The sequence below is a fragment of the Bicyclus anynana genome, chromosome Z (genome assembly GCF_947172395.1).
Source record: "Bicyclus anynana chromosome Z, ilBicAnyn1.1, whole genome shotgun sequence".
NCBI lineage: Eukaryota > Metazoa > Arthropoda > Insecta > Lepidoptera > Nymphalidae > Bicyclus > Bicyclus anynana.
In genome coordinates, this window is record NC_069110.1 from 19,821,440 (window position 1) to 19,846,070 (window position 24,631).

Sequence of the window (24,631 nt, forward strand, 5' to 3'; positions counted from 1 at the left end):
CAAGGTTATTTACGCTCGTGTAAGCTAATCTCCGTGTAATAACTAGAATTTATAGAAGCTTCACGTAAACTTGGCTCACCCTGGTTCAATATTAACGCCAGCTCTGTGATATGTAGTGTTTGCCCCTACTTACTTATATCATCTTATACATCACTAGCGCCCACGACTTTTTTCAATTGTAAATTATAATACTGTATGACTTTTTCAAAAGAGCAACTGTTGAGTTTCTTGCCGGTATCTTCTCAGCAGAACCTGCCTTCCGAACCGGTGGTAGAATCTTTACAAATAGTCAACTGACGTGTCAAAAGTGCTTGTAAACTGAGCCTACTTGAAATAAATGATTTTTGATTTTTTTTGATTTTGACTTCGCCCTTAGACCTCTTTAGTAGTATCGCTGTTTTCCCAACATTTCCCTTCACTGCTCTGCTCCTATTGATCGTAGCGTGATGAAAAGTATACTATAACCTGCCCAGGAGTATGAAGCATAATTGTACTAAGTTTCATCAAAATGCGTTGAGTAGTTTAGACAGACAGACAGACAAAAAAATTACCGCTTCCTTTTTTGGCATCAGTATCGATCACTAATGACCCCCTGATAGTTATTTTGGAAATTTATTTCATGTACAGAATTGACCTCTCTACAGATTTATTACAAGTACTAGCGGACGTCCGCGACCTAGTTCAGATCTGGTCTGGAGGAAGGCATTAGCCGTGGCAGTACCGCCAAGCGCCCCGGTATGATACCGCATGAAAACGGTCAGAGAATAATCTTGTACCTCTTCTAAGTAAGCCCGCTTTCATCTTAGACTGTATTGTCACTAAACATCGGATGAGAAAGCAGTCAAGGGCTTACTGTAAATAATATTCATGTTTGTTTATTTTTCTTTTCCTAAAACGTGGTTGAAACTTCATTATACATTACTAACATTAATACATTAATACATTACTAACATTAGCATTTATATGTAATTTAATAATTTTATGAATTTAATTATCTGATTATTATTGTCGTACCCACTTCTAATACAGTCTTTTCCAACTAATTGGTCTTTTATCTCTGTAATTTCACACGTGGCCCACGTGTGAAATTGAGATACTGCTAGCCGAGTAACGCATGTGTTTGGGAATTTCTGCGAAATTTGTTTGGTTCCTGATAGGAATTCTACGAAGAGTCCATTCGGTAGTTACTCAGAATTGCGTACACAACACCGTTTACCATTCCCGAAAGCCAATTTTCTGCTCATTATCTCTATCTCTAACTCTTATTTTTCACTATAACATTTTCTTATTAACTTATAAACCATCAAATATATATAAAAATGAATCAATTTATCCCTTGGTCACACCTTCACGCGTGAACAACTGGACCGATTTCACTTTTTTTTTTTGATGTGTTTGTTATTGTTAGGAGAAGGTACTTTTGATAGAAAATTGGAAACAGGGGTAGGGGTAGGGTAGGGTAGGGTAGGCGTAGGGTCGGGGTAGGGTAAGGGTAGTGTAGGCGTAGGGTAGGGTAGGGTAAGTTAGGGGTAGGGTAGGGGTAGCGTAGGGGTAGTTGAAAGTTAACATCAAATTTCACCGCTAGTTTTCTTATATAAAAAGGGTCATATATAATAATACGCTTATTCTTTACATGACGGTAATCTATACTAATATTATAAAGCTGAAGAGTTTGTTTATTTGTTTATTTGAACGCGTTAATCTCAGGAACTACTGGTCCGATTTAAAAAAATTCTTTCAGTGTTAGATAGCCCATTTATCCAGAAAGGCTATAGGCTATATTATCCCCGTATTCTTACGGGAACGGGAACCACGCGGGTGAAATGATACTTTTTCCTTTTCAGCTTTCACCAGATTGTCGTCATGTGGAAAATTAACTTGAATATTTATTGCAAGGCGCGCTTATCGAGAAGTACTCGTTTATCGGATCAACTGACTACGATACTCGTGTATCTATTTATATCTATTTATATTATAACTAGTAGAGCAATGAATTGTAATTTTCAAGAGCCGAAGCTGGGTCGTACTACAGGTATCTTGATATCTATGAGGTCAAAATATTTTTGAAAGCTTTGTTGATGGATTAATCTATTTCATTGTGATTTTTAACTATTCGCTACTAGCAACATGTGAATATCTGCGATCACGCTCTTACTAGCTTGCACTCAATAACCAGAGTAAATACTATAACTCTCCTTAGTGTTAAATCCAGTCTAACGCCATCATTTTAAGTTTTTAGCTGTTTGTGGAAGGGAAAACCCAGATTTTGATCACAGACAGACATTTATAAATTATTATTTATACTTATAATAAATCTGTAGAGAGGTCAATTTTGTACATGAAAAATATTACCAAAATAACTATCAGGGGGGGTGATTAGTGGTCGATACTGATGCCAAAAATGCAATCAGTAAAATTTTTGTATGTCTGTCTGTCTTTGAAACAAAAACTACTCGACGGATTTTAACAAAACTTGGTACAATTATTCTACTTACTCCTGGGCAGGTTATAGTATACTTTTCATCACGCTACGATCAATAGGAGCAGAGCAGTGAAGGGAAATGTTGGGAAAACGGGAGATGTTACTCAATTTTTTAAGCTTCTGCCGCGTGGTATGTTCGTTATAGACACAAAAACTACTCGACGAATTTTAACAAAACTTTGTACAATTATTTTTCATATTCCTGGGCAGGTTAAGATATACTTTTTAGCACGCTACGATCAATAGGAGCAGAGCAGTGAAGGGAAATGTTGAGAAAACGCGTTTTTAAGCTTCCGTCGCCGTCGCGTGGTAGGGTAGGGGTAGGTTAGTGGTAGGGTAAAGATAGGGTAGGGGTAGAGTAGGGGTAGAATAGGGGTATGGTAGGTGTAAGGTTGGGGTAGGCTAGGGTAGGGGTAGGAGTAGTAGTAGGGTTTCACGCGGACGAAGTCGCGGTAGTGTATTAATAAAGACGACTATTTATTTTTAAAATGTTTCGATCGTCCTACCAATATTACACTTTTACGTTCGTAAATTGCTTTATTTCACGTCTGAATGGTACGATACACCTACCAATATGATAAATATCCGGTCACATTTATTTTTGGAACGTTTTCATTACGAATGTTGGTCGGCGAAATAAAAAACACGGTGACAGTTTAATAAAATAGTGGTTTTTATAAAAGTTTACGTAAAATTCATGCAATAAAATAACCGCAACATGATTCCACGGCTAAAGCTTAATCGTTTACCGTGCAATGCACAGGCAGAGCGGTTTAGAGAAAAATGTACAAAAATCGACTGCCCCTGCAACGTTATGAATTTCTTGGAAAATTCCCGATGAAAAACGGAATGTTGGTCGGGAAAATGTGTGCTCAATGGTAATACTTTGGTTATATTCACGTTGAATATTTTTGCACTGAGCTTTTTAAAGTTACCGGTGTATTTTTTCAAGCATTGTTTTTATATTATTATTTGCTCTCTCATGTTTAATTTGTACTTTGACTTTTATTTTTATTCCTTAACAATGCCTATAAAAGAAAAATACGTGCAAAAGTATATTTATCATTACGCTACTTTTTTAATATGAATAATTTTTAACATCTGTGACTTTTCGCGTTTAATAAGCTTTTTGTCGTATCAGCATATTTGCGGCAGATCTCTACGAAACTTTCAATAACTATTTTTGATTATAACGAAAGCAGGCGACTCCGTCCATAAAACAATCTGTTTTTCACATACATCGCGTATGTATACTCCATAGTCTCCAAAATTCATCTATATCAGTTTAGTTTACCAGGTGGATTTACAAGACGTCCTGAGTTTAATCCCCGGCTGGGCCGATTGAGGTTTTCTTAATTGGTCCAGGTCTGGCTGGTGGGAGGCTATGGCCGTGGCCTGTTACCACCCTACCGACAAAGACGTACTGCCAAGCGATTTGGCGTTCCAGTACGATGTCGTGTAAAAGTCGAAAGGAGTGTGGATTTAATCCTACTCGTAACAAGTTCGCCCGCCTCCATCTTAGATTGCATCATCACTTACCATCAGGTGAGATTGTAGTCAAGGGCTAACTTATAGAAAATAAAAAAAAAGAGAAAAGGTAAAAAATAGACCGACTTTCGTTTATATCTATACTAATAATATAAAGAGGTAAAGTTTGTGATGTTGTAGGGGGTTATCTCTGCATCAACTGAAACTACTGATTTCTTTTACCACTAGTAAGCCACATTTACGATTGTCAAAGGTAATTTTATTCTCATATTCTCTGATATATCAGATTAAAAGCTAACCTTAATTTGAAGTCGGCTAACTGACTTCTTGTTAATGTGTTCAGCTCAAACAAAAGGCTTTGAATCAAACGAGTTTACACAAATCCAATTTACCGTCTTTGTCAGCTATACTATTCTGTTGCTGCAAAATTAACAACGACGAACGCTAACGACGAAAAGCGAGGCCCGCTTCCAACGTCATGGTATCCATAATATACATAAAAGTTTGTCACACTATTCACCTACCATATTTTGTAATTATTAAATGTTGTTTGAAACTGGCTTTGAAAGGTCGCAGGTTCATTCATTCTAGAATAATAAAATTAATTTAACTTAATCATTTAAATTTCCTCACTTCTTCTTTCATCGTTATACGTTTTTATTATGAATCATCTTAAGCAACATTGTTGAGCACGAGTCTCTCTTAGGCCTTAGTCCACCACGCTGGCCAAATGCGGATTGGCAGACTTCACACACGTAAAGAATTAAAAAACATCTCAGGTATGCTAGGTTTCCTCACGATGGTTTTCCTTCAGCATTTGAGACATGGGATATTTAATTTCTTACAACTAAACCGAAAAGTTTGAGGTGTATGCACCAGACCGTATTCGAACCTACGCCCCCCGAATCAAAGGTAGAGATTATATGCTTTATCCCGTCACTTTCGCGCTACATTATTATGAATATTTTTTTAAATAACATTTTCCATATCAACTAAATGTAGCCAATATTCCTGTTTCCCACCAATTAGTCAGTAAAGTCTGTGTTAGGAGGATACTGGATACGACAATAACCGAGACCTCTTGGTGATGAATCTGGCCCCTGTGCCGTGCATTTATTGAAATTTGCGAAATAATAATAATCCTACTATAACATTATAAAGGTGAAAGTTTGTGTGTAAGTGTGTAAGTATGTTTGTTCCGCTTTTACGCTTCGGCTACTGAAGCGATTTGGCTGAAATTTGGCATGGAAATAGATTTTACTCTGGATTAACACATAGGCTACTTTTCATCCCGGAAAAATCCACGGTTCCCGCGGGATTTATAACAACTAAACTCCACGCGGACGAAGTCGCGGGCGTTCGCTAGTTAATTATATACGAACTTATAAAAGCTTTATCTATACTAAGAACCGGATAGACTTTGTCTGGACTTGCCCAAAATGATAGTAAATAGGTACGTTTAAGTGTTCGTCGACGAACTCAACGATATACGTCAATTATAGAATACTACGCTTCAATCTGTGGTTACGAGTGTCGAGCCAATTTCTGAAGCCCTTATACAATTATAGTTTGTTGTTCCAAGGTTACTAACAACAACAAGTTTTGAAGCAGCGGCAACGAAATTTCAACTTAACAATGACGAAATATTATTATAATCACGTGTAGCAGTTCACCTTTGTACTCGTAGGTACTCGTAGGTACTCGTACGTACTTATGTAACTATGGCCTCATTACCATTAGTGTATGTACCTACATACTTTACAAAGGTTTACATAAATAACTGAATACTTGGAGGTGCATGCCCTGGACCGAATTGGAACTTCTCGTTCGTTCGTTATCAACCCATATTCGGCTCACTGCTGAGCTCGAGTCTCCTCTCAGAATATAGTCCACCACGCTGGCCCAATGCGGATTAGCAGACTGCATACACGCGGAGAATTAAGAATATTCTCTGGTTTGCAGGTTTCCTCACGATGTTTTCCTTTACCGTTAGAGACACGTGATATTTAATTTCTTAAAATGCACACAACTGAAAAGTTGGAGGTGCACGCCCCGGGCCGGCTTCGAACCTACACCTTCCGGAATCAGAGGTAGAGGTCTTATCCACTGGGCTGTCACGGCTCTCATTGGAACTTCTACGCCTTCCGAATCGAAGACAGAGGTCATATCCACTGGGCTATAACGGCTGAACCGGTGTACACCGAAAATTTGATGTGTAATTAAATTACACATATAATGTATACAGTACATTGCACATTAACTTAGCTAAATGCGTATTTCGTAAAAAAGTTCCAAAGTACTACGAGTACTCATTACTCATTAAAATTATATTTCCTTAAAACAAGTAAATTGCAGAGTTTCTCTTAATTATGTTATTTTAATTGTCTTCCTATAATAATTATTTAGAATAATTTTCACTGCTTTGTGAAAAAGTTGGCAAGCGTGCTTGGCAAACTGCTTTTAAAGTTAATCGCGCATTTTATATTCTTCCTTTTGTTTTTGTCCATCTTTTTTTTTTGTTATATTTTTGACTAAAGTTATTAAAATAGCGACCGCGGTGACTAGAAATACAGAGTGAGAAACAAATTACAATAGATTTATGCTATATTTAACTATTTAATTTACTTAAGTTTATTAGATATGGTCAATTTATAAAAAAATATTAGAGATCTCTAATAATTAGACTCATCTATCTATCTAATAAGATAGCTCAGGATAATGAGTCTAATTTGTAGATTTGATTAGAATTGTAAATATTGTAAACCTTAATATATAATTAATAATTATTTACTGAAATGTTTATTACAATTTTAACCATACAAATAATTATAATAAACATTTCAATCAACTATCTTTATCTTAAATATCTGGAAATGTTGATTAAAAATTGTCCATTGCAGAGTCACTTGTTTATCGAGAGTTTAAAAAAGAATGCGCTTTCAGCTTTTGAGTAAATATTTGTGGTTGTCAGTTGCACTAATTAGCAAAAGTAGTCGTAGTTTTGTTAGAATTGCTGTGTAACTTTTAATAACAAGAATTCCTTCAGAAAAATATCAAAATACTTGAATACTTCACAAAATTTCCGCCATTTGGAATGTTGAATGTTGCTGTTCGCAATCTTTATTGTTCCCATGGCTAAGGCGCGTTTGGAACCCTCGCAAATTTAATTTTAAGTTTTTGACAAATTATTATCACCATTATATAATGTAGGTATGTAAGCCTAATTGAAATAAATGAATATTGACTTTATTGACATAAAGCGTAACGCTTAATGCACTGATATAATGAAAAGCTTGGGTTTTTGATCAGGGGTCGGACACAGAACGCACTAATCCTTTACTAAATCAGGACTGATTACTTTAGTATGGGGTCATCAATCTTTTATTAGTTTTGGCAACCTTACCAGCCGCCTTAACCAAGTGACACGTCGATTCTCTTTCTACGATCACTAACGCTACGAAAAGTAGAAAGATGTATGGGAGTGACAGATCTGGATCACTTGACCTGTCGATAGCAAATTTCATTACCATACATCTTTCTGGTTTACGAAGGGTCTTCTTGTCATTGAATAAAAAAATCATCATTCTAGGGTCTACTTGTCATTGAATAATAAAATCATCATTCATCATTATCAACCCATATTCGGCTCACAGCTGACTTCGAGTCACCTCTCAGAATGAGAGGGGGTTCTGAGGGGGCCCAATGCGGATTGGCAGACTTCACACGCAAAGAATGACGAAAATTCTGTGGTATGCAGTTTTCCTCACGATGTTTTCCTTCACCGTTTGAGACACGTGATATTTAATTTCTTAAAATGCACACAACTGAAAAATTTGAGGTGCAAGCCCTGGACCGGTTTCGAACCCACACTCTCCAGAATTGGAGGCAGAGGTCATATCCACTGGGCTATCACGACTCAATAAAAAAATAATATTTATTATATCGTCTGTAAACTATTTTTCTTTGCAGTTTACAACAAAAAGAAGACTAGGCGTATTATACGGGCTCAACATTTGCACACTATACCTAGGCGGTTGCAAGGTCGCCATTGTTATGTGGGTGTATGGAGTTAAGAGGTTTAGTAATGATGTGCAGTTCTGGCTTGGTTTTAAACCAACAAGGTTCTGGGTGTTTCTATGGGCAACGTTCCCTGTTTTGATATTGGTAAGTTCTACTTATTTTAGTTACTTTTTTTAGTAAGCCGCGATAGCCCAGTGGATTTATGGCCGCTCGGATGGCGCGAGTTCGAATCGGTATGCACCTCTAACTTTTCAGTTATGTGCATTTTAAGAAGTTAAACATCACTTGTCTCAAACGGCGAAGCAAAAAAACATCGTGAGGAAACCTGCATACTTGAGAATTTTCTTAATTCTCAACGTGTGTGAAGTGTGATTATTTAGTAATTTTTTTTTATTATAAAATAAAGCACAAACAATGAATAAGAATTGGCATATTTCCAAATAAACAAAAAGTTGAAGGTGCATGCCTCGGATTCGAACTCACACTCTCCGGAATCGGAGGCGGAGGTCATATTCATTGGGCTTTCACGGCTTGATAAAAGCTATGCAACAGCTTAATAAAAGTACCTTACAATTATATAATGGAAATCCAAAACTAATAAATATTTCCGACATTTTCATGATGGATAACTGCAGATATTATTTTATGTGTTCCGGGAAAATGTTTTGCATTTCATTATGAATATCGATAGACCTTGAACCTGATAAAGGCTCTGCAATATAATCCTCTTCCGACAACAGTATATTTACGCCGGGCTTTATTATATTTCGTAATAATGTAATATTTCCCGGGGCTGTTTCGTGAATGTATTGGGACGTTGAATTTCTGTTACAGCGAATACATTAACATAATTTATATTGGAATTTGTTGTTGTTCAAAATTTTAAAGGTAAGTTTCAATCAAACTGCTTTTTTTACCCGACTGCGTCAGAAGGAGGGTAATGTATTTCGAGTGTATGTATGTGGGTATGTGTGTATGTATGTCCATTTCTTTGGCACACCCTACAGCCCAAACGGCTTGACGGATTTGGACTTGAGAGGTGTCATTGTGTTGGTATGAATTGTGCTAGTGACATAGGCTATACACATTTTCAAAATGGCGCTCGTAAATGAAAAAAAGGTAGGAGGTAGGTAAGCTTTTTTTATCATATCCTAATAATATGGCTATCATATGAAAGGTCGTCAAAAGACCATTTCAAAAATATAAATATTATAATATGTACATATTACTGTTTTAACACAAATTATCAAAAACGCTTACCAATTATATTGGGACCATCGAAGTAAAATTTACTAACTATAATGTGTTCAATTCAGGAATGGCATTGTCTGTACTTACATAAATTTAAAATAAGAGGTTTGTGTTGAAGAAACTAAAAAGATCAAAACAAAAAATATTATTATAAAAACCAAAAACCCGACTGACTAAGCGTAATGAACTCAAAAGAGGAAAACAAGTATCACAATATCGATATACTAGTACAATTCTGCCTAAATTCTTTGTGGTGCTGCAGGCGGGGACGTTAGCTTTGCACTTGAAGATTTCTTTAGAACTTTCAAACTTAATTTTTTTTTATATCTTTTTAACTAACCTGGTAAATCATTCAGTATTGTACCTGTATCAACTTGCATATAATGAACCTATTGATCAAATTCAAAAGTAATGTTAAGTTTTGTTAAATACTATTACTACTGTACTATTATAATAATTTAAGGTTTAGATAAATATTTAACGAAGCAAATAAGCCCAATAGAAACGAATAAAATTATATAATTATTAATTAGTTACAATTTCAGGTCAGTTTTCTATAACATGTCCGGTTTTTGACAATACAAGCTAAAACGCCTGTCAGCTATGATGATCTATATTTCAACTGTTTCATGTCGTCACGTTAACAAATCCTTTACAAACGGAGCGTTTGACGAAACTGTTAGTTACCAATTAGTCTGACGATTGACATTGTGACGTCACAACATAGTCGACAGCATATTGACGTTTGAAAACAATACAATATGATTTTTTAATTTAGTTTTAGGTATTTTAGAATTTAAACTATCGTGAGTGTTATTCATATTAATTGATTATGAAACACGGCTAAAACTCACGTGATATTAGGTCGGAGTATGCCCGACTAGTTACGAACCCATACGGGGCCCTTAGTCATGAGCTGGTTCTTGCATCGCGGCACGATCCAAACTCAGCTTGGATCGTAATAATATCATGTGAGTTTTAGCCGTATTTCATAATCAATTAACAGTTTTAGGTATAAGAAATTCTCAACTTTTATTAATTAATATCGATATATTACGGCTCTTAATACATATATTAAACATTTAAATAATTATTATTGGTTTTTGTATTTTTTTATAATTTAATAAATAATTATCTAATTTTGACGCATCTGCTGCTCTTATTCACGAAACACGGAATTAATATTGTTTATATTAAATTTGATATGACTCATTTACCTTATTGTAAGTGAGCGGATGCTCTATATCCAGGAGGCGCCCTTTACGTTGCCCTGACATGATTCCCGGGTCACGGTCACAATCGAAAGTGTTTCGCGCTCGTTCCCACTTCACCATACCGCTCGTAAGCGCGAACGAGACAGTAGCAATACAATATTCAGGTTTCCCGCAAACTCTGCAGCCGTAGCCCGTAGATGCCTTGAAATATGAGAGATGAATGTTGAATGCTCAGTTATTTCAAGCAAAGATATTTTATACTATAGATATGTTATAACCACAGATATAAAAGCGTTCTGTGGTTATAACAGATATTTAATATGATTATTTTAAAATTATATTCATGAAAACGAATTTTAGGGTGTTTTAAAATAGTAAAATGATTACATAGACGTCAAAATACCTTAGAAATAAATTGCACTCGAAAATTGAGTACTTAATTTATCATATAATATTGAAATGGTGGTAACAATATTTAAACCCTTGCTGAGTTTGTTTTGGGCTCTTCTCGGACCATGATAATTACAGAAAACGGTTGTTTAAGATGCTCTCCGAGGCACGGCGATATAATCCTCAAGTATGTATCTTCAGGCTTTTGTTGAGAGCTTTTTGGAAGTAAGAAAAGCTATTATACCATAATAATAATCGTAGCCCACTAAACCTAAATAAATTAACGTACTATCCTACCAAATTATAAACGCGAAAGTCTGAATAGATGTATGTTTGTCTTTTTTTAAAAGAATATTTGCCTATATTTCCCCTCTTGTTTTGAGAGGATACTCGAGCTCAGCAGTGAGCCGAATATGGGTTGATAACGACGATTTCAAATATAATCAATATTCCCATTCCCCTCCAACTAATTGGAAAAGATTGTATTAAGAGTGGGTACGACAATAGACCAACGCGGGGATAGAACCACCACCCCTCGGTGATGAGTCCGACCGCTCTTACCGTTGAGCTATTGAGGCTCGAAAAAGTTTGGATGTTTGTTGCTCTACGCCGCTACTACTGAAGCGATTTGGCTGAAATTTGGAATGGAAATAGATTTTTGGATAAACATATAGGCTACTTTTTATCCCGAAAATATCTATGGATTCCCGAGATTTGCGAAAACCTGATGATTTTGATGATATGAATGTTTGTTACTCTTTCACGCCTCGGTTACTGAACCGAATTACCTGAAATTTGAAGTAGAGATAGATTATAGTCTAGATTGATAAATAGGCTTTTTATCTCGGAAAATCCATGTTTCTCGAGATATTTGTAAAAAACTAAATTTCACGCGGACGAAGTCGCGGGCGTCCGCTAGTTTATAATATGTTTCCCCACTTTTCTTGTTGTACCTATCTATTTCTTTTGTTTACAACCTCTCCCACTGCCAAGGGTCACTGGCAGAGATCTCGTATAGAGATAAATATTTCCTTGTCCACTGTTTTCCTTATTAGTTTTGTGTGTGACTAATATTGGTAATAAATAAATAAAATAAAAAATCTTGCAAAGTGTTGTTGGACCATGGTTGTTTTAGTTAATGTAAAATTGTAAATCCGACCATCATCATCATCATTATCAATCCATATTCGGATCACTGAGCTCGAGTCTCCTCTCAGGATGAGAGGGGTTAGGCCAATGCGAATTGGCAGACTTCAATTGATTGACAGACAAGCAGAGAATTAAGAAATTTCTCTGGTGTGCAGGTTCCCTCACGATGATTTTTCCTTCACCGTTTGAGACACGTGATATTTAATTTCTTAAAATGTACACGACTGAAAAGTTGGAGGTGCATGCCCCGGATCGGATTCGAACCCACACCCTCCTGAATCGGAGGCAGAGGCCACTGGGCTATCACGGCTCTAATACTACCGTAAAATAGAGAGAGAAAGATTGTTTATAAAAGAAACAATCAGTCAATGAAATATAAAAAACGTTCAAAACGTTGTTGAGTTTAACTAGAACAACTGTTAGCATTTAACGCATCCATTTTCAAATTAGAGAAGATGGATTACACAACGTGCATTTAAATGGACTACTATTGAAAGCCGTTAATTGATTGCAGTACATCAACAACGGCATAGGTCATACACGGACGGCGGCCTTCAAAAGCCACCCGATCTCATCGATCGGTTTTCATGGCCAATGTCGAAATTCAACGTTACAAATATTTTAGGGCACACATCCACAGGTTTATCTTATCGCTTTAAAATCTACGCGATTTTCTACTTATTAAATATTTTACAAAGTTACTTTTTGTACAAAGTACGCTTAGTTACGTCAAGATTAATTATTTGTTAAGATGCTAACTCCGGTTTTGTGCAGGCTCTGCTGAGAAAAACTGACAAAAATCATATATCATTACAGTTGTTAAATTCAATGCAATTTCTTTTACTTCTACTTGCTGTATGGAGGAGGAAGCTGTTCTAATGGCCTCCAAGCATCTTTATCACGAGCACGTATTTTTCTATTGATACAAGTATTTTTAACGCTACTTACGCTCTAGATTCACGCTCCTCTTGATTACGCCATATCTCACAAACTCACAGACATTACCTCTTTATGTAATCCTAGCAGAATCTCGCCGTTTCACCCGCTTGGTTCCCATTCCCGTGGGTACGTTACAACCGTACGCAAAATGAGGGGTATTATACCTAAGTTTAACGTGTAAGTCTGTCTGTAACTCCACAGCTCCCGAACGGATGAAGCGATTTCAATTTAGTTTTTTTTTGTATTAAAGGTGCGAATGTTCTTAGATATGTTTGATGAAAATCGGCTGAGAGTTTTATATGTTGTTTGATATGAAAGTGGGGAAGAATAACCGAATGTCTGCAAATATACTGAAGCACTGAAAGAGAATATTGATGGCTTGATTGAGATTGTAATTAATAATTTCATGACATTCAGGATTTTTTTTAATTTTTTCAACTTTGTTTATAATGTACTTTTCTATTGGTAAACAAATCTTTAAAACCGGTCCAGTAGATTTTTGAATTTATTTCTTACATACAGAAATACAAATCTTTTTTTTATAATATTAGTATATATATTAAGTATAGATAATAATGTTACTCCACAAAAAGTGAAGTTATGAATTTAACACCTACAGACCTACAGAGTCCATAGAAAAGGTACGTAATACTGTAATTACATTGCTTGTTTATAGCAGTTTTCTCGCTGTAGTGAGATTAAACTTGTTATTTGCACGGCTGTAAATTTTTATCTCTCGTAGCTACAGTTGAATTCCGTTTTTAAAACTTTACTTTCAGTTTCATCTAATTCAATCAAAATCGTTACAAAAAAAAGAGTTAAAACTGACACTACACACTTAGCTCTCATTCGCACGAGAGCTTTTTTAACGGACGTTAAAGCGTTCAAATACAACAAATGCATTCCCAGGTTCCCTGTTCACACGACAGCGTTTTTAAAGCACGACGCTTTGTTTCGAACACTCGTGCGAATGAGGGAATACGATTTAACTGTACAGTTCGACTGTTTAATTAAAATAGTGCAGTTACTGCACGTCTGCAGCACGGGTTACTCAGTCAGCTAATTACCCTATAGTTACATTTATAATAATTGTAGAACGGATTGATACACTCTTTCGTCGTCATCAACCCATATTCGGCTCACTGCTGAGCTCGAGTCTCCTCTCAGAATGAGAGGGGTTAGGCCAATAGTCCACCACGCTGGCCCAATGCGGATTGGCAGACTTCACACACGCAGAGAATTAAGAAATTCTCTGGTGTGCAGGTTTCCTCACGATGTTTTCCTTCACCGATTCAGACACGTGATATTTAATTTCTTAAAATGCACACAACTGAAAAGTTGGAGGTGCATACCCCGGACTGGATTCGAACCCACACCCTCCGGAATCGGAGGCAGTGGTCATATCCACTGGGCTATCACGGCATACACTCTTTGCACCACTACATTTAAAGTCAAAACCCGGCTTCGAAAAGTAGACAAACTATAATCTTGAATTTCGGAAGTGTATATGTCACCAGCCGTGATAGCCCAGTGAATTTGACCTCTGCTATTGAGTCGAAGGGCGTTAGTTCGAATCCAGTCCAGGCACGCACCTCCAACTTTTAAGTATGTGTATTTTAAGAAATTGTATATCACGCGTCTCAAACGGTGAAGGAAAAACATCATGAGGAAACCTGCATACCTGAAAGTTTTCTTAATTCTCTACGTTAGTGCTGCCAATCCGCATTGGGCCAGCGTGGTGGACTACTAGCCTAACCCCTTTCATTGCGAGAGGAGACTTGTGATTAACAGTGTGCCTAATATAGGTTGTCAATGATTATGATAATAATACGAGATTGTTACCGCTATTTGTCTTGGATTTTAATAGGATTTTTTTCATGATTTATGATTTTTTTTATTTATTACAAGACGTTAGCCCTTGACTACAATCTCACCTGATGGTTAGTGATGATGCAACGTTAAATAAAATTGGGTTAACTTGTTAAGAGGAGGATGAAAATCCACACCCCTATCGGTTTCTACACGACATCGTACCGAAACGCTAAATCGCTTCGCGATACGTCTTTGTCAGTGGGGTGGTAATTAGCCTTGGCCAAAAACAACGAATCGTTTGTAAGAGCGCCTTAGCTTAGCTTAGCTTTAAAATATTCGCTCTATCACATGCAGTGGATGATGGCCCAGTCGGTGATTTTCAATCAAGCTCTTACACTGATGGACCACTTCATCAAAACATAGCGCCGGATCAATCAACTATTCAACGTTCACTGTACACACGACGCACAGAGTAATTTAGCAACATAGACAGCAATGTGGATACGTTTTCAGTTATCAATTTTGGCACCTTCAGGGCAAGAGAGTATAGACATCTTTTAGGCAATAGCACTTTAATTACAACCGCGACCAGGCGGGTAAATAAATGTGTCGTAACGCATCTTTTGCGTTCAGTTCCGGAGGTCCTGGGTTCCAGTCCACCTGGTCACCGTACGCTATTATTAACTAATAATCCATTCTAATTGAGACTGTGAAGAAACTATTTGAATTAAATAAATAACGACTCACACTGAACGTACATAAATTTCTTTATTATTCAGTTATTTCTTAAATTACAAGAAACTAAGATAGATTACATACACTTCAAGCAAGTGATCTTTTACCTCGTCCCACGGAGGAAAGAAGGTATGGGTTACTTAGACCGAATTCAAAGGCTCTAATGTCCCGGTATCTCAGTCGTTGTGACGAGAGCCCGTGGGTCCAAAACGTACTGCCGGTCGCCAACCAACCAAATGGAATTTTTTTTTTATTTTTGCCCCATGCCCACCTCCGTAAGAGGAAGTATAACTAAATTTTAACTTAATATTAAATACTGTCTACCATTATATTTCTTTGTTTATACTGAACACTAAATTGGCATACTATTAAGAACTCGAATGGACAAAACTTTGAATTCTTAATTGACAAAACTCTGAATTAACGACCATGACTCATAAAGGAGTAGAACAGAATACCTAAGTATAGCACAATATATGCATTAAACAATATAATTCCCACGTTGAAACAAGTGGTTATGGTGGTATTATTTCAGAAACGCGTAGAGGTAACGAGTTGAAAATAAGACTTAAAATAATCAAACTTCTAAGTTAACGTAAAAATAATACACAAACGTATATTTCGACACATTCGAGGGAATCAAAATTTATAGGGTAGGATTATGGATAACTCACGATAGCTTAAATTCCAAAATTACTATTATTAGTCTGAGGCTCTACTAACACACGTGTAACTGAATAATATTTAGGGATTTTAACATTGCCCCATGACCTTCAATAGCAGATTTGAGTGCACTCACTACGTCAAACAATACTCTCCCACTGTTTGCGCTGAGCTTCAACAAATTTCCAAAGTAAATTGGCCTATACAGCTCGATATTGGTATCAGTTAATTTACATGCCATATTTACATTGCTACATTGTATTTTGTGAATATGTGTTTGTTTTTTTAAAAAAACGGACTTCTGTGAGTTAGACTCTCCACCTTAGGGTTTACGTTTTTTTTTTATTCTTTATCTCTCACCTGAAGGTAAGTGATGATGCAATCTAAGATGGAAGCGGGCTGACTTGTTAGGAGGAGGATGAAAATCCACACCCCTTTCAGTTTCTACACGACATTGTACCACGAACGCTAAATCGCTTGGCGGTACGTCTTTGTCGGTAGGGTGGTAACTAGCCACGGCTGAAGTCTCCCACCAGCCAGAACTGGACCAATTAAGAAAACCTAAATCGGCCCAGCCGGACCTTTTTAATTGTAATTAAATGTATAAGAAAGAAGATGAAAGAAAGAAAGAAAATAAGTTTATTCATTTTTAGTGTCACAAACAGTACGTCCTATCTATCTATATATATAAAAATTAATTGCTGTTCGTTAGTCTCGCTAAAACTCGAGAACGGCTCAGCGGATTTATCTTATCTTTGTCTTGAAATGTTCGAGAAGGTTTAAAAGGTGAGAAAAATCAGAATAATCGCCGGGAAAACCATAAAAACAACCGTTTTCTATTTCCCATACAAACGTTTAAGAGTCAAGGGGTAGGGGTAGGGTAGGGGTAGAGAGGGGTATTGCAGGGGTAGAGTAGAGATAGGGAAGAAGTGCACATAAGTCAAAGCGAAGCTTGACCGGGTCCGCTAGTCTAAAATATTTCTACTACTAGTTTGGTATAAAATTCTACCTATACCACGTCTACCTCATATATCTTTTAATACTAAAGTATTTCTTGACCTCAAATAGGTTTATTTTTGCCCATCGCAGTGTTATTGACGGAATGAGCACATGGTCCACCTGATGCTAAGTAGTATAACCGTCACCAGTAATGGAAAGAGCATTAGATCGCAAAGCAGGCACGCTATAGTCCGACCGGTCACAGATTGCGTTTCTGACAGGTCGTGATCGAATGGTACAAACATATTCAATTACAATTGCCTCGCTATTTTGTCTTATCACTACAATTACAAAGAGTTGGCATAACCTTGAAACAGCGCAGTTCAACAACCTTGTACGCCAGTTCGAAGTTACATCGCCTACTCGATCACGACCTGTCATTAACGCAATTTCTGAGCGACCGGACTTTAGTAATACCGTCACCAGTAATGGAAAGAGGCTGCCAGTCCACCGAAGCGGAGTGTCGTCTGCAACTCGGCTTTGTAGTACTTTCCCACTCCGCTCCGCAGCCTCGCTCCACTCCGGTGGACAGTCACAGTACGCAACTATGCTCCGCATTAGTACATTTCTCCGCTCCACTGCCTCGCACCGCTTTAATGGACAGGCAGCCTTACTTCGCAAATCAGGAACGCTAGTTACAACCTGTCGTTTGCCACGGTTCTCTGCGCCCGTCCTGAAACACAGATGTTAAGCCTCATGTAACAGTACTTATGACGACAACCTTTTAAAAGAAATACAAAAATCCTTGGCAACATTATAGAAACCAATACATTTATTTTGAACAATATTTTTTTTTGAAGTGATAATTTCTCATGTAAAAAGCCGCTTCGTAACTTAACGCGTTCCGGTGACACTCTGTCTGGCTTCCCTTTTTCTCTTGCATACGGCAACAGGTTTAAGTTATCACTTCTGTCAAGCGTACCGAGGCTCACACGTCTTTGTTTTTAACTAGAACGAAGTTCTTTTATGCTGCTTAAAGAAGAATGGGGTAAATCGTCACAAAAATCGCTTAAGCTTTAATCAATCTTTTGAACGTTGATTTATTTACCAAAAACCGTTAGACACATAATGCCACACACAAAATCTTAATCAATCAATCAATCAATTTATTTCTTTGCAGATACATGCATTATTTATACAGATAGTCGGTAGATGTAGATGGTAAATGTATCTTGCAGGCATGCAAATTATTTGTTAAGTATTTAATGATTCGAATGACAATTTCACCATTTAAAATTTACATCTTTACAATTAAAATATGTATGAAAATAACAATAATATCAACTTAAATACTCATTTACACTGTAGAATGCCTGTTGAGTTAGGTATTTATATAAATTTCTTTTTAAAGCAATTTATATTCTTTTCTTTCCTAATTTAAAGAAGTACTAGACTAACTGAATGATGATGATGATGATATACAGTAGATGATATATAGTAGAAAGAAGGCAGGGCCCGCGGACTCTGGTTTTAGCTTATTTGTTTTTATTATAATAAAAAAATACAACCGACTTCAAAATTATAAAAATGTCTTTACTATACTAAAAAGCGAAAAATAATATCGTATGTGCTACCTTCTCAGTTTACCAAGTTAGTTGTGTATTAATTCAAGCTGTTTGAAGATTTAAGATTTTTAGGGAGTTCTTTCAAAAACGGCTTTAATTAACACAGCACTGCCTTGGTTTGCCTTCACACTGATCGCACTGTGCAAGCTGAGAAGGTAGCACATACGATATTACGCTTCTTAGTTTAGTAAAAAAGACATTTTTATAATTTTGAAGCCGGTTGTATTTTTTTATTATAATAAAAACAAATAAGCTAAAACCAGAGTCCGCGGGCTACGCCTCTTTTCTACTTCTATTGCTAAAGCGTTAGTTTTAGCGTTTTCTGTTCTATGATGAATTATCATCACAGAACAATATTTAATTTATATTTTTTTTTTATAAATATCTGTATCAGTATTGATTGATTTTTTTATTTATAATTTTTTAATAGTATTTTGTATTAAATTTTGTATTAATAACATTGTTAAAATTAACAAAAGGACAAATAAATAAATAAATATAAGAAAAAAAAAATTAATGTCATATTTTTTGATCTTCATACAGTTTTATATTTCAGGTAATATTGATCAACAAAATAGTAAAAATGTTATACTTAGAGGACTTCCACGCATCAATCGCATGGATATTCATAACAGTGTGCTTTGTATTAATTTTTCACGTAAAAATTATAGCGAAATATATTTTGAAAAATGTAAGTTTGTATTATTAAAATATTAGTTTTTAGGAAACGTTGTATTGTTAATGATTATGGTAATGATTTTTTTACAGAATTTGGCTGGGATTTTAAAAAGTAATCCTAAATATGGCCCTCCGGAGTTAGAAGATCGTATAAGGAGAAGAAACTTTAACGAGTTATTTAACAGTAAGCAATGTCGACACGAATGCCTCATCATAGATGTAAGGATTTTTTAATAATTTTAATATTTTCTATGGCTTATTAATTGCTCAATACCTACCGATCGACTTACAGTAATGTAAAATTAATGTATAAACAGGAATTATATTTGTCTGACGTGTCGTGTCATAATGCATCAGAACAAAATCGGTATCATACATTTTGTATGACAATGTTTACACTTATGTGTTGTGGCTTTAAATGATGCACATGTATACTTTTTCCGAACGGAACAAATTCCGCGATACGTAACGAAAGCGAGCCCTTGCGTCAATGTAAATTCCGAATAAAAAAAACGTCTACGGTAGTTCCACGGAATTCCAAATGAAAATTACGTCATTAATAAACGTCAAAGAATATTTAATTAAATATTAAATAATATATCAAATACCTAGTTGAAACATTCAGACCTTATAATATTATTAGAGTTTTATAACATAATAAATATCCATATTTACATAATAAATGTGAATTGTTTTTTTTTTATTCTTTACAAGTTAGCCCTTGACTACAATCTCACCTGATGGTAAGTGATGATGCAGTCTAAGATGGAAGCGGGCTAACTTGTTAGGAGGAGGATGAAAACCACACCCCTTTCGGTTTCTACACGGCATCGTACCGGAACGCTAAATCTCTTGGCGGTACGTCTTTGCCAGTAGGGTGGTAACTAGCCACGGCCGAAGCCTCCCACCAGCCAGACCTGGACAAATTAAGAAAATCTCAATCTGCCCAGCCGGGGATCGAACCCAGGACCTCCGTCTTGTAAATCGACCGCGCATACCACTGCGCCACGGAGGCCGTTTGTTTATTTGTTATGTTTTTAAGCCTAAACCACTAAATCCTTTATACAAATTCTTCATCAGCTAGCTTTCACCAATTAAAAGTTAGGTTATCAGCTATTAACATAGACTATATTTATCCCCGTATTCTCACGGTCAAGCGAATGAAACCACGAGGCGTCTAGTAGTACGATATAAACCAGTCTCTATTAATTGCAAAAGATAATGTACACGTAGTGGGAGCGACGTAGCATTGCAGTGGCGCCGTATAACTAACTGTAGAAGTGCTACGAGATGTAGAATATTATATGAAAACGGGCTGCTCTACGATTCGTTCGTGTAACAAAGATCAACGACCTGTGAAACTTGTGACATTTTAGTAGGTCAATGCATTTTGCTACTAGCTATTTTTTTTAATGATGAGTCAAGGACTAACTTTTTTATATTTGCTTCCGACTTATCCAGGATCCCATTATCAGCTTCTGACATGATAACAATGGGACCACCCTAATGTACATATTTTCAAATAAAATCTGACAGAAATGTCGATGGACATACGTAAAAAAGTATACATTTAGCCGAATTTTGAACCTCCTCGTCTTGGAAGTCGTCTGTAAGACTAAATCGACAGACTCAGAAGTCGACCTAAGAGCGTAGCTACATAGACTAACCGCTAGACAGACGAGGCAATCTGGGCAATACTTAACCACGAAGGTTCGTTAGGGGTGAAAACATATTGTTCTACTCCCATTTCGTAATCTACTCAATATTAAACCTCAAACCATATCGCAAAGCTATTAATTCCTACAGGTCGTTTGGTAATGTTCATTACCACACGGGTAAACTGTACTACAATGATTTTACGAATAATCTAGGTGGATACACCGATACTAAATCGAGGAAGCCATGACCAACGCCTATTATATATTATTTCCAAGTGTTATTTCTTTTAACATGGTCGTAGAAAATTGTATTGACACTGAACGTAATTAGCCATTGTGGCACTCGTGCTGTTTATTTGGCTTCGCCAATATATAATATTATAAATTTACAATATTTTCTCTCTTTTTCAGGGGAAGTTCGAGTGTAACCATTTGCCGTTGATGTTCAAGGAGAAAACCACATCTGAGCCGTCATCTCCTTCGTCTTTGACCAACATATACGACGCGGGCCCGTCGAAGAAACGACCTTCGAGTGTTATGGATGCATGTATTTTACACATGAGTTAATAAATGGTGATTAATAAAGTTTAAATATCTTATTATGAAGAGGACGCGACGCGACTTCGTCTACGAAAAAACCGATTTAAAATGTCTTTGGGCATGATCTTTCTTTTAAAAGATGAATGATGATGAAAGAAAGAGAGAAGAAATTAAGTATAGTTAGTTATTCTTGAAAGATATGTGCTGCGATAGCATCTTTTTTCCACTGTAGATTTATTAACCTCGAAGGGATTAGGTAGCGTTTTTAACCGACTTCAAAAAAGGAGGCTGTTGTCAATTCGAGTCTATGTTTTGTTTTTCATTTTATTTTTGATTGTATGTTACTCGATTACTCGAAGACACCTGGACCGATATGAATACTTCTTTTTTTGTTTGGTCCCATTGTCATTATGTCAGAATCTGATGATGGGGATTTAAAAATCGTAAGGGCAGCTATGGCGTTCAATATTTTACAGGAACAGTTCAATTTTTTATACACACGAACTCTTTAACGGTTTACAGTATTATATACCTTGTATAACTTTGGGTTTGATTAATTTTTGTCGACCAGATCTTTCCCCCTGGATGGTTTGTTATTGTCATTAGGGGTCTGGTGATGAAGACGAAATACACTTAATGGAACTTCGCAACGGTGTACAGTAGCTACCTTGTGATTGGGCTTGATGAACTGGTATTCATGAGAACTTTCCAACTAGATTATTTAATTTAAGTCGTTTCTAAAAGAGCTATATGAAAGAACACTGTCTGAAAAACCTTATGATATTCTTACATGGCTCGAATTAATGCATCAACGGTTTAGCCATCGCCTTCAAAGTCAGCAGGTAGAACGTAATACGATGTTATTTGTCGCTTATTAGTATAGTCGGTACGTATTATGCTTTTGAAGTCGATTGCATTTGTTTTTTAAATATTCTATGAAAGTTTCGAGGCGGCGGCTTCGAGACTTTGTTTTCCCAGCCATCATCGTCAAATTGTAATCAATGTACAGAATATCTTGAGAAATTTATATATCTAAGCCATTCTCATGACATTTATTGGTGGAATTGCATAAAAACCTGTTGAATAGTTTTCGAGTATATCGCGAATAGACAAATAGACGCGGCGGACTATTTGAATAGACGGGTCGGATGTTTTATAAAACGTCTAAATATTATTGAGCCTGTGATAGCCAATTTTCGTAACTTTCTACTATTTCTAACTATGGAAAAATTGGTGGAAGCAATAAAAGCTTCACAGTACCCAGACTGAATCAGAACTCGAAGTTAGAAACTTTTGACTAGAAACCATATAAATTAATCACTGGAACGGCGAAGCAGATCCATAAAAAAATATGTATAATGCGGGCTACAGACCTGCATATACCTGCTGCACTGTACACTCGAACTGTTCAGTTAAATGGACTGAGTGTAGGCAGTGTACAGTTTTTTGTCATGATTTAAAATTTTGATTATATAAAAAATATACAGTTCAAATTGAAGTTCTGTAGCCCGCATTGTATATCTACTCTGAGATGCGACACTCTATGGCTTTCCTGTCAGAAAAGCTTTTTGCGAATTGGATCCCTTTTTACATTAGTAAATAGCCCCTACCCCTTTCTGTTTTCGGAAGCTTTCATGTCAGAATCTGATTTCCACTCTGTTATATTTTTAATTATTGTGTTTTATTTTATGGAACTGTCCCTGAATTTACTCGTGTTTTGCGGTATGAAAGGTATGAAATATGTAAGTATGAAAGGTAGGTCCTCATAATATAACTATCTTTACTAATATTGTAAATGTGAAAAAAGTTTGTCTGTCTGTTTGTCGGCTAAGCCGCTGATCCGACGTAGATGAAATGTATTAGAGTAAAATTAAACCTAGCATAGGCTACTTGATAGCCCATGGCTATGACTTCTACCTTCGATTCCAGAGGGTGTGGGTTCGAATCTGGTTCGGGGCATGCACCGCCAACTTTTCAGCTGTGTGCATTTTAAGAAATTAAATTCATTTTTTAATATTAGTGTGATGTGATACAAGTAGCACAATTCTTAGCTAGTGATGATATTAATTGAAGGCCTGATATCCCGGAGGGTGTGGGTTCTAATCCGGTCCAGGGCATGTACCTCCAACTTTTCAGTTGTGTGCATTTTAAGAAATTAAATATCACGTGTCTCAAACGGTGAATGAAAACATCGCGAGGAAACCTGCATACCAGAGAATTTTCTTAATTCTCTGCGTGTGTGAAGTCTGCCAATCCGCATTGGGCCAGCATGGTGGACTATTGGCCCTACCCCTATCATTCTAAGTGGAGACTCGAGTTCAGCAGTGAGCCGAATATGGGTTGATAACGACGAATATTAATTTAGCTATCGGTAACGTTGTCATATTTTGTCAACGTGTCGATACGATGTCGATATGTTCGTTGAACGGGAAAGCTTAAATTTATAATGAACATATATCGGAACTACTGGTGCGGTGTAGGTTTAATTTAGCCGGCGTGCTAACGGGACAACTAATACAGTGCCGGCGCGGCGAGCGTGCTCGGGAATAGATCTATCTTATCCAATATTGTTATTGAAACGGGAATTTATCGTATAAATACACGCCCATACATCAAATTGATGTGTCTATCTGTGATTTTAAAATAACTTTATTTACGATGACACTCAAACATAGTTTTTACTAGCGGATGCCCGTGATTTTGTCCGCGTGGAATTTAGCTTTTCACAAATCTCTCGGGAACCATAAATTTTTCCGGAATAAAAATTAGCCAATATATAATCTATCTCTACTTCAAAGTCGCGGCGTGAAAGAGTAACAAACATTCATCCCATTAAACTCGTCAGTTTTTTTTAATTCTCGAGAAACCATACATTTCTTCGGTACAAAGAGTAGCTTATGTGTTAATCCAGAGTAAAATACATTTCCATTCCAAATTTCAGCTAAATCGGTTTAGTAGTTGCGGCGTTAAAGAGTACCTAACAAACATCCAAACATACAAACTTTCTCGTTTATAATATTAGTAGATTTTTTTTTATTTTCGTGAATT

The 24,631-nt window shown here is 36.4% G+C and overlaps 1 protein-coding gene across 1 annotated transcript in view; it reads left to right on the forward strand.

Moving 5' to 3' along the window:
* The window catches only part of LOC112048664 (sodium-dependent noradrenaline transporter-like), a 41,181-nt gene extending 19,552 nt beyond the window's left edge, over positions 1 to 21,629 (forward strand). The window contains exons 9-12 of the mRNA XM_024086301.2: positions 7,940 to 8,134; positions 19,264 to 19,398; positions 19,476 to 19,604; positions 21,455 to 21,629. Coding sequence (XP_023942069.2) covers positions 7,940 to 8,134; positions 19,264 to 19,398; positions 19,476 to 19,604; positions 21,455 to 21,610 — 615 coding nt within the window. The 3' untranslated portion in view covers positions 21,611 to 21,629. The remainder of the gene's footprint in view (positions 1 to 7,939; positions 8,135 to 19,263; positions 19,399 to 19,475; positions 19,605 to 21,454) is intronic.
* Positions 21,630 to 24,631: the final 3,002 nt, after the last annotated feature.